Below are 15,261 nucleotides of genomic sequence, written 5' to 3' on the forward strand. Positions count from 1 at the left end.
GCCTTAAACCCGAGAGAGAGACTGATTTTTACATTAAGATCTGAATAGAATATCTTTGGCATTCATTTGATGTTTTTATTTCTGTGCTACATCAAATGTTAAAATGTCTCCCCTGGATTATAAACTCACCAAGGATTCTCCTTATCAAAATTGTGTCTATCACGAAGAGAGTCTCGCTCGAAATACTCAAAACAAAAAAACAAAAAAAACCAACGTAACTCTCTATCTGCAGTATATTTGGATCATCGAATGTTAAACAAATAGCTTTAAATTCGCTGCCAGGAATATTTACCTTCTCAGCAAATTCAACAAGCCCATCTTTGAAAACGCCAACCTTTAAAAAAAAAAAAAAAGTTTCTTCGTAAGAAAATACCTCTGGGTGAGGTTGTTTGGAAATGTAATTAAACATTTAAAAGACTTTCAGCAGCCTGCTTTGGTTGTGATGCGCATTCTTTATTCTCACATTTCCCTCCGCCTCCTGACCCACACGGTGACACTGTTACTGACGCATGTACTTACAATTACAAAGTGAAAGTTTCACTCCACCGTCCTCTGTTCTGCCTCCAGCCTCTCTCGACCCTTTCTCTCCTCATGAATATCATGAATGAAACAACATAACATTTGTTTTACACGTGCATACATACAGTTACCGTTCATTTTAAGTAATTCTCTTTTTTTTTATTAACTCCTCTAATTCCAGTTTGTAGTTTTGTCTGGGAGCCTTTTCGATGACAAAAGATATTACAGGGAAGAGTTGTGATGGATTCAGGTTGGACCACATATGAGTTTCAGTCCATACAGAAAGTGAAAGTGAGATGATGGCACAAAGTAAAACAAAACCCATCACAAGATTAGTACGTTAAGCCTGACATTTTAACAGTGCATTTATACGATTGTGAAATACCTTTCAAATAATTAACAGGCGAATCAAATCACGTTTTCTTTTTTTTTTTCTCCCCCCTCTGCACTTGGAGGCGGCATTCAGACGGAGGTGAAAATGGTCGGTGGTGTCTTTGTGATGTCATGATGTGATGTCGAGGGAACAGTTGAGGCCTCTCAGGGTGAACAGAGATCATCTGATTAAATCACCTCTTGATGAACGCGAGCCGACAATCGGCTCTTGGCATCGATCACGTTACAGATTCGTTCAAGTCATTCAAAGTGTACAGGTGATGCTGTTTTCATTGACCGGTAAAGTTGAGGTATAATTGCTATGATCAGGTGTTAATTCAGGTCTGGATTTTGTTCGACGTAGAAGAGTTTCTTTGAAAGCCATGTAAATATTCGTTATTCAAACATTTATGCTATTTGCGTTAAGTTACATGCTTGTAGAAAACGTTTGCTTGTCCTCCTGCTACACTACTGAGAACAGAACTGGAAATATATTATTTCCAATCATCCAGTTGTGTGTGAAATTACACAGCTGCACTGAAACTCGAAGGAGCACCGCTGAAAACTTGTCTCGATCTCAGGTATGAACGTCAAAACTTTGGAAGTTATTCAACAAATTTCGAATCTGTAAAATAAAGGGTGCTGCGTTTAATCCAAAAAGTTTGCTCATGTGATTTTTCTTGTTCTTTTTCGGGATTCATTTGATCCCGTTATGAATCACATTTAATATTATTGAATTTCTACACAGACCACACGTTGAAAAGCCGTCGTCGCTGTGATGAAACTATTTCTGTGCAAAAAACAAAAAACAAAAAACGACTTAAACGTCAACACACGTCTCTACAAAAGCGTCTGATTCGTGATTAGGATGATTTTTAAGCGCTTGATTACAATTACAGCAACATCCTTTTAAGAACGCTCGCTGTAATGCTATTACATTTAATCCGCTAATCCCTTTTGACGGATCTGTCCCAACACAGATTAGGCGTTCTCAGATTCAGCAGGCAGTTACTGCGCACTTGACAGTCGAGCGTTGCCGAGTTTACTCAGTGAAGCCACAGTGGAACAAAACTTGTTACAGCAACACGCAGCACAGCTCGTCTCATGTCTGCTCACTACAAACACCCGACTATACACTGTGAATGTGATTTTTTTTTTTTCATCGAGGGCACAATGCAATACTGCAATACTTCTTTCTTTCTTTTTTTTTTTTTTTACAATATGGACACGTTTTTATGTTTTGTTTAGAAATTCTGCAAAAAAAAAATAAATAAATAAATAAAAGAAATGCAATGCAACCAATCTACTGGGGGAAAAAAATGAAGCAAGCACGCACTTGCTGTGAGGATGTAGCTGGCATAGTCTGAGACGCTCTTTAAATTCCCGCAAATAGTGCCTTTAACCAAATGTACTCAACTATTCTGACTCATCAACAACATCTGCCTTCTTGTGGAAATACATGTGCGCAGACCAACGAGCTTCTCTTGCAATCAGTGCGTTCTCCTCTCCTGCGTTGCACAGGGTCATGGGACAAAATAACTCATGCAATCATCCCCCCGGGGATGCTGTCCCTGGAAAAACAGGGCATTGAGACTTAAGGAAATAGGGTCCTTTTTTTAGTGTAAAAGCAGCCCACAAAGAAGGAATAATAAAGCAGGGACAGGGTGAACGTCCCATGTAGTTGCAGACTGGGTTGTGTTCCTTCAAAATGGGACAACTTCATTCTTTATTTGCCCCATAATTCTCCTTTGCTCGGTTTAAACTATTTTTCTCACTCAGCACTTATTGTCTCATATTTTCCTAACACTCAGCAAGTATTCAGCCCCACCCTCTTTATCTCCTAGTCTTTGTCTCCTGCAGTTAGCCCTCAGAACTCTATCTTGCAGGCGGGAAAAGTCTCGTCCTGCATGGCGACGGTGCTGTTGGATCCCAGGACAATAATTCCAAGCTCCTTCTGTCTTTCCAAGGTTTGCTGGTACCAGTCCTGCATCAATGCAGACTCAAAGGTGGGGATCACTGTCACCTGGACACCAGAGAAAAGGACGGAGGAACAAAAAAGAAGGACATTTCTATCAGTTTCTTGCATTTGACCTCGAGCACCTTTGTTGGATAGGATTTTGCAAGATCTATCTTTAATTTCAGACAAGACAAAACAGTTTCGGGGAAAGGTTCAAGGGTGTAAAGAGGCAAGTTACAGAACATTGCAGACAAAGTGAAAATAGCTGCAAGTTTCAACTGGTCTCGTTATGAATCTTTGGTGTAAACTGGCCCTCACCAAGCTTGGTGTGCAGGGTCTTTTCCTGAAAAAACAAACAAAACAAAAACTCCTGCTTTGACCAAGCACCCATTCGTGATGTGCTGAAGTCCATATAGTTCTTTCTTCACCAACTCATATGTTCGTCTAGAATCCATAACTTTGTTTAATATACAGGGATAGATAACAGCCTATGGACTCTCTTAGCCTGTTAGATTGTTCATTGGGTTCCAGCGGATAATGGAATGAAAATAAATAGAAGGTAATACATCAGTGATCATGGAGGTCTCAGTAGGAAATAAATGGACTTCAGGTGGCACAGTCACAGATCCCAGACACCACACAACATGATAATTCACACTGTGCTGTGCATTTGTGTGTGTATCAACCTGCATGGGGTCAGGCCAGGATATCTTGCCATCTAGGAGAGCGTCAAGCGTGTGCCTCATTAGCTCCTCCCTCTCTACGCTGTTGCCGCTGATGATGTAGCAGGAGGACCGAACCGATCTGAAGAAGTCCACATTGACCGTTGGAGAGGAGGCTCCGGAGGGAATATAGGCCAGGTCCACAAACAGGCTGACCTCATCAGCAGAGGTAGACTTAGAGCCTGTGACAGAGGAGAAACTCCTGGTGATACCAAGACACAGGCAGGTGAAAGAAACCAGGAAGCGTGTAGCAGTCATACCTGGGTTAGATGAGGATTTTGCTGGTGCTGAGCGGGTGCTGGAGGCAGGCGTGCACGTAGATGCAGCAGTATCCCTTTTCCCCTTGGCGACTCCGCTTTGGCTCCCAGTCCTGCTTTTCCCTGAGCCTGGTCGCTGGGGGCCTTCGGTAATCTGGTAAAATTCCATTTTATTCAAGGTCTGCTTCACTAACACACTTAAGTGCTGTGACACTTATTATCCCTGGAGTAGATTCAATTTTAGCGTTGACTTCTAAACTGTCACTAAGACTGAGGAGGCAATGCTATATTTGACTCAGGGATGTGCTATCACAAATGAGCGGTTATACCTTTGCTACAGTAAAACCATTTACATACTAACTTAGCCTAAATACACTCCAACATGACTTCATTATCTATTATAACCAATAATTCATTCATGCTAACATAATAAACTCACCCCGGGAGCTTTTTTCCCACGCATGCCAGAGGTTTTCACTCTTTTTCCATTCGCATCAGAGTCAGACTGAGGAACAGGCATGGAGGCATCAGGATGAGGGGCCGGGGGTGGACTATCCCTGAGGGGAGCTGGAGGAGGGTCCGGGGGCAGAGCCTGACATGTGTGTAGGTCATGACGGGAGTTAGTCGGCTCACTACATGAATCATCCTCATCTGAGTCCAGGACTCCATCTGCAGTGGTGGACGGGCAGTCCTCCATGCACACGGGGGCGTTTGACTCGCTGGGTGACATGTCCTTGCTGTTGTTGTTGTTGCCATGGTTTTGTGGACCATATCCCCCCTTGGTGGGCTCGTTAGGACCTGTGCTGGTGTCAGGTGGTTTGAAATGCTTGAACTCACAGGGGGAAACTAGACATAAGTCCACGTCATGAGCTGATGTCTCAAAATGAAGGGTGTTAGGAGCTGGAGGACGTCCCATCTCTGAGCCCTGACCTACAGATCGAAGAGTCTTCTTCATCGGTAAAGACATCCCAACAAAATGACCCCCGTTGGAGTGAGAGAGATGAATGGCGTCATCCGCCTCTCTCTGGCTCCCGGTGTTTGGCCCCTGCTCAAAGGACATGGATAGTGATTCATCGACCTCTGTGGACTGAGGTGAGCTCACCTCTGCTGGCATTGAGTGTGTAGTGGTGGTGGTGGTTGCCACAGATGGAGACGGGTCAGAGCATCCATCTTTCAACGGACCCAGAGAGAGAAAACTTAGATGCTTCTCTTTGGGGTTTGTGTGGCTTTCCGAAGCACTTTTGGGCTGGTATAGTTGCCCCTCGTTTTGCCTGTTTGAACTATTTTGCTGGGTGATATCAGCTGATTCCAAGTTACCCATCTGGGCGTGTAACCCACTGAGAGCGGCCCTGTTACACCACACATCATCTGGGGACAGACAGTAGGGCGTATGGCCTGCGCTGTTGGGCCTTGAGTCAGGGGAAGCTGGTTCCACGGTCTCCTCATCAGGGCTGACAGCAGCCTGATTCTCCGGAGAGGAACGTGAGGGAGGGCTGTTTCGCAAAGCCCCGTCCAGAAGAGTGTATTCAGTGGGGGTCAAATCTAGCTGAACAGTGCGCTCATTCTTTGGCGCCTTGTTTAAGGGCGATGGGAATCCTACAATCTTTGCTGGTTTGGCACCAGTTCCCGTTTGCAGATCAGCTATCTCTGCCTTCCCAGCACTTTCTGGCACTCCATTATCACCACTCTCTTCTCCTGTTACACCAGCGCCACTTGCTGCTTCTTCACCTGGTGTATCAGCAACTTGATGATTTGTTTGTTTGCTCAAGCTTTCAACACTTTCCTCCAGTGCTGCCTCGTCGCTTTTCTGCTTATCTGCTGTTTGCACCTGTGTCTTTTCTCTTTCAGCTTCCTCCCGGAGCCTCAGAAAATCAGCTGTCATGTCTTCAGGGGTAGACATTTTGGAACTGCAGGGGTTCTCTTTAGACTCTTTCTCTAAGGTGTTTTGCTCAGTATCAGGGCCGTTGGGCTTTAGTATTTCTAACCCTGTTTCGTTGTCTGGTTTTGTAAAGTTATTACTTTGCATTTCAGACTTCAGGTGAACCTTCTTGCCATCATTTGCCTCCTTTCCAGATGGTTTTCTTGTCTTTTTTATACCTGTTTTGGAATCGTTTTTTGCTTCTTTTTTGAGCTTTGTTTTATTTTCATTCTTTGGTTTGGAAGCGAGAACCTCTTTCTTGCCCAGATCATTCCTCCCACCACCATTCTCCTCTCTACCACTCATCCTTCCCTCCTTTTTTCCATCTTTACCACTTCCTTTCTTTGAAACATGCTTCTCTGACAAAGTAGCTTTCTGTTTCACACCCGTCTCTTTATTTTTGGTTTTATCTGCCTCTCTTGAATCAACTCCATTGATCAATTTTCCTTTATCTTTCACTTCCTTTCCCTCCCTCCCATGTTTGAATGCAGCCTCCTTCCCTTGTTGCCTGCCGTTGTCCAGGCTCTCTGTTCTTTTGTTCTTTCTGTCCTCCCCCAGCCCCTCTAGGTCCCCAGTGGTCACTGTTGGTTTCTGGAGGAAAGCCAGGGTCTTCAACCTCTCAAGCCCCTGCAGCAGTTTTGCCTGTGGGGTAACCCCAGGGAACAGCACTCTGACCACCTTCTCCTGGGGGCACGCTGGGTGCCAAACGAGCAGTGCAGACACTGACGTAAGAGCCTGGAGAGGAGGAGTTAGGGATTTGGACACTGATGACACTCCATCAGGCCAATTTTCCATGAATGTCTGGTACTCCTGGCTATTTTTGCTGGGGTTGAGGATGTATAAATCCAACTGTCCCACTCCCATTTTTTGGAAAAGGGTTATTGGCTCAATGGGGGTCACTTGTGGTCGAAACATCGGCTGTGGTCTGATATCTAACTTCTTTAACAAGTTCAGGGTCAAAGCTGCCTGGTTGGTGCTCTTCAGAACACTGTCCACACCTGAAAGATGGACGACAGACTCACGTTACTTTATTTTGTGTCTAGAAATCCTGCAGCGTTATTTTGTGACTGGTGACAAAGTCAAGTATTATTTTGATGAGTTGGTCACTGGCAGGGAGTCATAGTGATAGTTGGAGAATAGTTAATGTGCAAAAAATCTTAAACATCCGTGACAACTACGGGAGCCTGTGAGATGTACAGTTGAACCCATTGACTAACTAGAGCGCATTCACAGAGCGTATCCCTCCACCAAGGTGATGTGTCATCAGATCCAAATCAAATTCCAAAATGTAATTAATCATTCCTTGATATAAATTCTATCAACTCCAACAACTTTCTGGTTTCTACCTACAAAATTTCATGAAAATCCATCTGTCTTCTTTTTTTTTTTTTTCTGGTAACAATCAGACAGACAAGCAAACCAGCACTGGTGATCATAAACGATCATATCATGTTCACAAATTCTTACAAATAACGGTATAAATAGTCTCTCACATAAACATACCCTCTTTAACACCAAGTTAGTCATTAAAAATGTCAGAAAATACCCACCCAGTCAAAGCTGGCATATCCCACTCTCACATCCGTATTAGAAATATGAAGCACGAGTCATTAGCTATTAGCTTAGCTTAGCATAAAGACTTGAAACACCTGGTTTTGCTCTATCCAAAGACAACAAAACATCTACCGCCACCTGGTTGTGGAGGGTTTAGGAAAAGTTTGTCACTGAGGGAAGTAAAATACTTCACATCTTCCAAAAACTATCATCCAAATATACCTGCTTCTACTTGTACATGTACATGATTAGCAAAAAGATACTAGCAGCTAGCTTATATTTCCTCCTAAATCATGTTATTCAGTTGTGTACTGTATGAGTGTGGGTTTGGAATGAGTCACTCACTAGGCTGCTGTTCCACTTGTAACCTGCTGGGGGCGTTAAAGAACACAACTCCAAGCTCTGGGGAGATGAGTCTCTTCGACGGGTCCTCTGTTCAAACACAGCGTGAAAAGACACAAACAAAGAGGATATTTGTATTCTAAACGGCTTCAGATCACCACAGAACATTTGCATTTGATTCCTGCCTGATTATCAAATGCTGTCTTACCCTTGAGATCAGAGGCCAACTCCAACTCTGCCACCTTCCTCTCCAGGAAAGTGTTGACCCCAGTGAGGTTCTCTGTCCCAATGTGTGTCAATAAAACCGCATCAACTCGGTCCAGGTGGCGGACAAGTTTCCAGAAACACGCCTGAGCATCAGAACCACCGTCCACCAGCATTGTGAACCCATTCACAGCAAAAAAGGCACAGTCGCCGCGGCCAGCAGGGAACACATAGCAGCAGGGACGGGACAGCTTCAGGAAACCCACGGTGGTTGGAGGAGGCAGGAGCTCAAATGGCGATGAGGGGCAAAGCGTACCAGAGATGAGGGAAGTAAATTCCCCCAGGGCCGCCATGGCAGGCAGCACCTCTGGGGGATTCATGTGGAGCGTGACAGGACCCGGTACAGGCTGGTTTCCCTGGAGGGTCTTCCCCCACCGGCCAGTGATGGGGCAGCTAAGAGTCAGGCTGAGGTTGGAGGAGGGAAGCAAGGAGCTGTCTTGATCTAGGAACTAAAGACAGAGCACTTCCTAAGCATGCATCCAAAAATAATTTTTTTATTAAATGCTTTAAAGTCAGCCATATCAGCTGATATCATTTCACCACAGTTAGATTGCACGTGCATCGATATCAGTCAGTCCAGAACAAGAAACTTAAGGTAGCTAAACACATATTGGAGGTAAGAGCACGATGAGATGTTTTTGTTTATGTGAGGTTTCTGTTCAAATCTCGTTCCAAACAAACTTAATCACAGAAGCCTGAAACATATGTGCTCTCATCTGTGCCAAAACAAAGCATTTACTTACCAACTCTGTGAGAATTTTTCAAATATTAAAAAAAAACCATCAAAAATTCAGATATGCATTCTGTTCAGGGAAAATATATGTTTACACAGATTTTCCCTCTTACGTATTATCTATTGCTAATCAAATATCTTGGATTTTGTATTGCTGATAGGACTTCATACACAAAATAGACTGATTGAGCTGACGTGAATTAGTTGCAGCTCTAAAGTAAACTTAAACTTGTACTTGAGACGTTATTGTACCTGTTCTGTTAGGATTTGCTTCAGCTGGTTCGGTGAGAACAGCCCTCGGTGGAACAGGAGGTCTCCGCTGTCCTCCTCGCTCTGTCCAGCCAAGATCAACAGTTTATGAGCTGATTCCCGGGACAGCAGAGCAAACACCTGGACAGGCAAGATGGAGACAGAACCCTGGATTATTTTGCAAAGGAAGATGCATAATTCTCAAAATATAGACTGAGCTTTGTATCAGGAAGTGTTAAAAAAAACGATGAGCAGTAATAGATGAGTAATGAGGAGAAGCGTGGTACACAGAGCTGGATCAACTAGTCCTGATGTCCAAGTTTGAGACCCTCACCTCTGAGTGGACCTGCTCCTGAGATGGACTGATCAGCACCTGAGTGTCCAACACTTTGGTACTGTGACGAAAACACTTCTGCCCTGAGGAGGTAGAGAGAGAAAGAAGAGATAGAAAGAGACGAAGCGACAGGCAGACATGGAAACAGGAGACGGGGACGGTCACAGCTGAAAGGAGGCGGGCGAGGAGGCCCGAAGCGAATCAAAAGGGAAGTCAAAGGGAGAGCGAACTGGGCGAAGGATTGACTTCCTGAGTGAAGAGGAGGAAAGAAAAAGCGAAACAGCTGAGTCAGCGAGCCTGTCTGAGGATGAGATGCCAAGTTTACTCAATCATGAGTGCAAGTCCAGACTGAGGGGAACTGGATGAGCCTCACGTTCTGACTAATACCAGACCACCACTCTGCTGTTTGCTCAGAGGGAAGCTGACAATCACAGCAGAGTGGTAAAATGACAGCTTCACTCTTCTTGTTGTTGGGTTCATTACTTCCACCCAGTCTTAATACTTCATCTTCTGAGTGGACTGGCGGCAACTTTTTTGAAGACACTGGGACTCTGGTGATCATCTGTCCATTTCCATGGGGTTGTCTTTTGCGGTTTTGCTTAAAATTTCAACTTGCTGGCTCATCAAATACTGTAGATATACCTCAGTCTAAACTACAATGACTTTCATCATTCCTTAACTTTTCGCCTCGCACCAATGCCAAATATATACTTGCGCATGCCTCGCGCTGGTAGTGTCTAAACAGAAAAGTGTCCATCAGTCACTGACATCCCTCATGAGAACAAACTCCAATCTCATGGAGGAATACAACTCCAGCAACACGATGACCTCAGAGAAAGCCATCCACCAATCAAACGTTCGAGTTATTAAGAATATTTTCTTCCTGACCATGCATTTATTGATCCATTTTATCTCCCTAACCTTTAGTTTATGTATTTTTTTAAATTTATTTTTGTGTCCTACTTGCACCACTGGAACCACCTCTCTTGATTGCTGTTGACACTGTCACATCGGTGTTCTTGGAACAATCACCTTATAACAGCACAAATAAAACTCTCAATACTGACACAAATACATCGGACCGCTCTCTCACCCACCGGCGTCATATGATCCTGCTGATGTTAGCGTGCTCACAGAGGCAGTAGAACCTTTAAATCAAATTCTGCATTCTATATATGTTGTAGTTTCAAAATTGAGCATGCAGAACTGCACAGTGACGCATAAAATTCAAAATAAGCATAAATGGAAACCTCCCTGGCCTCCATTTTGTGTTCTTGTGTGAACAGAGTTCTGTGCCCGTTCCTGTCTGTGTTCATCACCTCACTTCACAGCTCTGACTCGGATGTTTGTGCGCCCGGTCACATTTTCGCTGTGCCTGGTCGTCTTTAGCTCTGCATACAAAACAACTGTAACACACATACACATCCAGCCTGCTGGCAAGGCTCGGATCTGGCCTTCTATTGTTTTCAGTGCAGAGGACCCACCCATGTTTAACAATGACCAAAAGGCTCCTCCACTTTCCTTCCTTCCTTCCTTCCTTGTTGAGCCAAGACTGGCCAAGCTGGTCAGTTACTATGGTGACAGCGTGTCACGGGCGATAACGGTTAACCGTGTCTTACCTGCACCCTTGAAGGACGCCGTGTGATGGGAGAGGAATTCTTGGAAATGAAGGTTGAGGTTACAAGAGTTCAAGTCCACGTCCCAGGAGCGAATACCTGGAGACATCGCAGGCGCTAGGTCACATGCTGCAACTCCGTCAACGCCTCGCTTTACATTCACTGTCTTGTATGAATGGAAAATAACCATTTTTAATAACTTTTCCTTCAATGATTCATTCTGGGCAGTGAAAACATCTATGGAGTAAAGGACAGTGAAGGAAAGAAATAAGATTAAATTGATCCTTGATACTTTAAAAATATTTCAATTGTAAGTTTTGAGGGGAAAGCATTTTTTTTAAATTAAAAGGAATGAAAGTCAGGTAAAGAAAGTTATAAATACGTGATAAGAAGTCACAATGAGTTGTTGTTGTTGTTTTTTAAAAAAAAAAAAGATCACAATGATGAGATTAAAACGACTGTGGTTTAAAAATCCATAGTTGTAAGATTAAAAGCCATTATTTATTAAATAAAATCTTCCAGTTACATGGATTAGAATTAAAAGTTTAAAAAAGGAGAATGAAGTCAATGCAAAGATTGTTTTAAACATAAAGAAGTCATAATTTGTACTTTAACTGAATTCTTATCTAACATATTTTGATTTACACATTACAGGGTTTTTATTATCAAGGCCTTTTTATCTTATGAACATTCATATTATATATTATTTCTTTTACTGGCAGAAAGGAGCTTCCATAAAAATGTCCTGTTTGCAGGAAATGAAAGTGCCCTGCAGCAGACTGGCGACCTGTCTAGGGTGAACCCCCCACTCTTGCCAACTGGGATAGGCGCCAGATCCCCCCCCCCCCCCCCCCCAGACCCTTAATGGACAAGCAGTATAGAAAATGAATGGATGGATGGACAATTAAAAATTACACAATATGTAAAACTCCTATTTCTTCTCATAATTTTGAATTTTTTCAACGAAGAGATTATACTTAAACATGGCAACTTTTATTCTTTTTTCATCGAGGGTACATTTAATATACTTTTTTTTTTTCCTATAAGGCAGTAATGAGCTTCCATAAAAACCTCCTGTTTGCCGGAAAATAGAAACACGGTTGATTATCAGAAAAAACGCCACAAAGCAGAAAAAGGGTGTTTGTCTTAGCTCGTGAAAAAAATGACGTTTGGTGTTTTGGTAGTTGATGAAATATTAATAATTGACGGAAGAGGGTGATGATAATATCTCTCATCCCTGCAGTCTCCGAGCCTGCAGGCTACTGTTTTTTAATGCTGATTTACTGCGACTGTGATTGATGATCTCAGTGCTTCAGTGCAAGTACATGATCCACGGTTACTGCTGCACATAAATACACTCCAGCGCGTCGTTTACAAGTGTCTGACCCAATATCCGCCCTGCAACATTTCCCCCCCAAAACTCCTTATTAATAGGAGAGACTGAGGCAGACTGCTATCAATTAAAGATGCTGTGGGAGAAGGTGATGCTGAGGGAACCAGATGACGCATCGTCGGTCACTAGGCTGTGTACCATCACGCCAACACTGCAACAAGGTCAGTGTAACATCCTCGCGGGTAGTCAGACCAGGAGAACTTGCAGCAATATGATTTTCAGCCCAATATTTAAAGCGACGCGGGGCTCTAGAGGCCAGAATCCTACCTCGCTCGATGTCCCTGCAGATGGGCCCCGTGTGTCCCGGGTGAGCCGTCCGTCCTATGATGATGAGGAGGGAGTATTTGCGGAGGCTGAAGTCGAGGTTTGCTGTGGCAGCGCGTCTGGGCTCCGCCTGGACCTCCCTCTCCGGCACCCGGCTGGACGCCATGTTGGAAACTTGGATGTGATGTCATTGGATTTTAAAAGCGCCGAGAGAGAGAGAGAGAGAGAGAGAGAGAGAGAGAGAGAGAGAGAGAGAGAGAGCGAGCGCATCAGCTCTTTTATTACCGGGATGACAGCTGCTGTGCTGGAATGCGGCCGCGCATTAGTGAACGTGTAGGAAGACGCTGCATTATTGATGACCAGTGGCTGAAAGGAATCAATACATTTCTCTTTTTCATGATATACAGTTCAGCCTGAAGCAGGGCACCAACAAGTGCAGCTGATGATGAATACAGCTGCAAATACAGGTTTACGCTTGCAAATAAATGGGTAAATAAATTACAGACCGAATAACAAAAGTATTTTACGAATCTAAAAGTATCCTGAATGCATATAGAAACATTGGGAATAAGTATTTTTTCATAATTTGATCAAGCAGCAGGACATTAGTCTGGAATGAGTGATGTAAGAAAGAAATGTTTAATACAAAAACAACAAAAACAACAACAACAACAACAACAACAACAACAAAAGCATTTTAACATCACATCATGTTTGCTTTTGGCCCTCAGCCCATCACTGAGTTTGAATTCAGGGCCAAAGGGGAAAAAAAGTGCTCACCCCTGATAAAACGTGACAAATAAATAAATACATTTTAAAAGAGCGCAGTATGATGATGAAACTCCCTTATCTGTAGGATACATGGACTCGTCCTTGAGATATACTCGTATCTAATTTCTTCTACAATGCAAGAGGTCCTGCAGAAAATATTTGCCTAATTTCTCATAAATGTCACTAACATGTTAGCATCTTCATAGGAGCCCTTTGGTTCTGTTTTTTAGGATAATAGAATCTTATGTAATCTTATGTCATGAAATTTTAACAAGAACATTCTGCTCTTTTCATTGGCACATATTTGAATTATTACAAGCAACAACGACAAAAAAAAAACCTCAACAGGATGTTTTGTATGTATCAACTAAAATAATCTGCTGACGCTTTAGCCCTTTTATCTTAGGCAGGTGCTACACGTGAAGGGACGCTGTCTCATTTTGTGTCATGGGGATTATTTTTGAAACTGGAATTTAGACAAATGTCGTTCACAAGACTCAGGTTTTTGGGGAGGTAACTGAAGTGGCAGATAATATGTATAAATACACCTACATTTTGTTTATTTAAGTATGATAATGAAATCATTACGAGCGAAAGAAATCTCATCAGGTTGTCAGAAGTAAAACAATCAGCCAGAGCAGTGAGAAAAATGTACTTGTTCAGATTTCTTTAATTAAGATAAGACAATAATCCATTCTGTCTTACATTAAGTTTCATGATTTTCTTTTTTTTTTTTACTAGAACTCAACATAGGTAGAAGTACTTGCTCAGTAGATATACTTGCTGACTGGAGCGCAACATCTTTGCTCCAGCCACACCGACACTTGAATATCCATTTTTGACTTATTGACCTCCTCCTGATACAAATACATCTAGAAACCGGTTCTAGAAGAACTTCTCTCCAAAACACAAAGAACAACAGACAAAAACACAAATAAAACATCAGGAATTCAATAACCGATGACCAATAAACCCATCCAAGATTCTGTCACAAGCCGGCACAGTTCAACAGCTTCACGGAGAAGAAAAAGAACAGGTAAACACAGCCTTTGATCCTCTTCAGAACCAACGTGTTCCAGCGTTTCCCATTCAAAGATTATACGAGAAAAAAAAAACACTTGTGACTACATCACTTGTGGATGTTTAACACAAAAAAACAACAGCCCTCAAAGAGCAAATGACTATTTTTGTTCCACCAAACTCCTGAATGGTGATTTTTTCTTTTCTTTTTTTTTTTTTTTTGGTCACTTTCTTTCACAAACATTTAAGTACATAAAAGTTACAGGAAGTTCCCCGGGGGCAGCTGCACAGTGTACCGATACGTGCGCCTTTCCGCACGGCGCATGGCTCCCCTGCGTCGCACTGAAATGATTAAAAAAAAAAAGAATGTGAACAGATGTGATATGTACAGTTAATGGAATATAGTTCACCTGGATGTTGGTGGTTACTACCAGACAACAACTGCATTCCATCCACAGGCAGATTTATGATATAAGAAGATGAATCTTCATGACTTACTGAAGGCAGCCAGCCAAGCTTTTTCTCTGAGGGCATGTCTTTGCTCCTCAGCTTCTCCAGGACTTCTTGCAAAGCATCAATCTATGTAAAATATAACACATATAAACATGAAATCATTTGGTCGCCAGCGGCGTTCATTCACAGTCTACCCGTGTCTCTCGTGGCTCACCAGGTCTTTCTCCTGTTGGGTTTTTGATGGAAAATCCAACGAGCGCGTCTCCAGCGATGAGTCCTCTGCTGCAGCGAGCCACAGGTAGGCGCAGCAGCAGGTGGTGGCGAGGAGGAGAGCCCGTGCACTGACCATAGTGAGAAGGAGGGGCGATGGAGAGAGGTAGGATGTCGGTGAAAGCTCCCTGGATGTTTCGAGGGTTTGCAGGTCTCCTTTAGAGAGTTCTCTCTCTTTATAAGCGCTTTACAGCTGCTGCTGACATCAGCCAACCTCTGAAATATTCATGGACATGGTGACACGGGTGACACT

General features: G+C 43.1%; 2 protein-coding genes across 3 annotated transcripts; both read right to left on the reverse strand.

The window, feature by feature from the left end:
• Positions 1–158: 158 nt before the first annotated feature.
• On the reverse strand, positions 159–12,659 carry LOC147246349 (microtubule-associated protein 1S-like). 2 transcript variants are annotated; one of them, XM_086182333.1, is made up of 10 exons: positions 12,498–12,659; positions 10,841–10,936; positions 9,222–9,304; positions 8,891–9,028; positions 7,850–8,354; positions 7,645–7,731; positions 4,267–6,743; positions 3,831–3,981; positions 3,535–3,752; positions 159–2,914 (listed from the first exon to the last, which is right to left on the reverse strand). In XM_086182333.1, the coding sequence occupies exons 5-10, from the start codon at positions 8,223–8,225 to the stop codon at positions 2,759–2,761; spliced, it is 3,465 nt and encodes a 1,154-aa protein (XP_086038459.1). In that variant the 5' UTR covers positions 8,226–8,354; positions 8,891–9,028; positions 9,222–9,304; positions 10,841–10,936; positions 12,498–12,659; the 3' UTR covers positions 159–2,758. The 2 variants fall into 2 exon arrangements, with proteins under 2 accessions (XP_086038459.1, XP_086038458.1); XM_086182332.1 differs by having other exon boundaries at positions 10,841–11,003; positions 12,498–12,626.
• Positions 12,660–14,324: 1,665 nt separating this feature from the next.
• LOC147246350 (cocaine- and amphetamine-regulated transcript protein) lies at positions 14,325–15,087 on the reverse strand. The gene is made up of 3 exons (XM_086182334.1): positions 14,953–15,087; positions 14,784–14,864; positions 14,325–14,627 (listed from the first exon to the last, which is right to left on the reverse strand). The coding sequence occupies exons 1-3, from the start codon at positions 15,085–15,087 to the stop codon at positions 14,520–14,522; spliced, it is 324 nt and encodes a 107-aa protein (XP_086038460.1). The 3' UTR covers positions 14,325–14,519.
• Between the last annotated feature and the right edge of the window lie 174 nt (positions 15,088–15,261).

This window comes from Aulostomus chinensis, chromosome 17 (assembly GCF_037954235.1).
Source record: "Aulostomus chinensis isolate RoL2024-O1b breed Wild chromosome 17, RoL_Achi_v1.0, whole genome shotgun sequence".
In the NCBI taxonomy this organism is placed as follows: domain Eukaryota; kingdom Metazoa; phylum Chordata; class Actinopteri; order Syngnathiformes; family Aulostomidae; genus Aulostomus; species Aulostomus chinensis.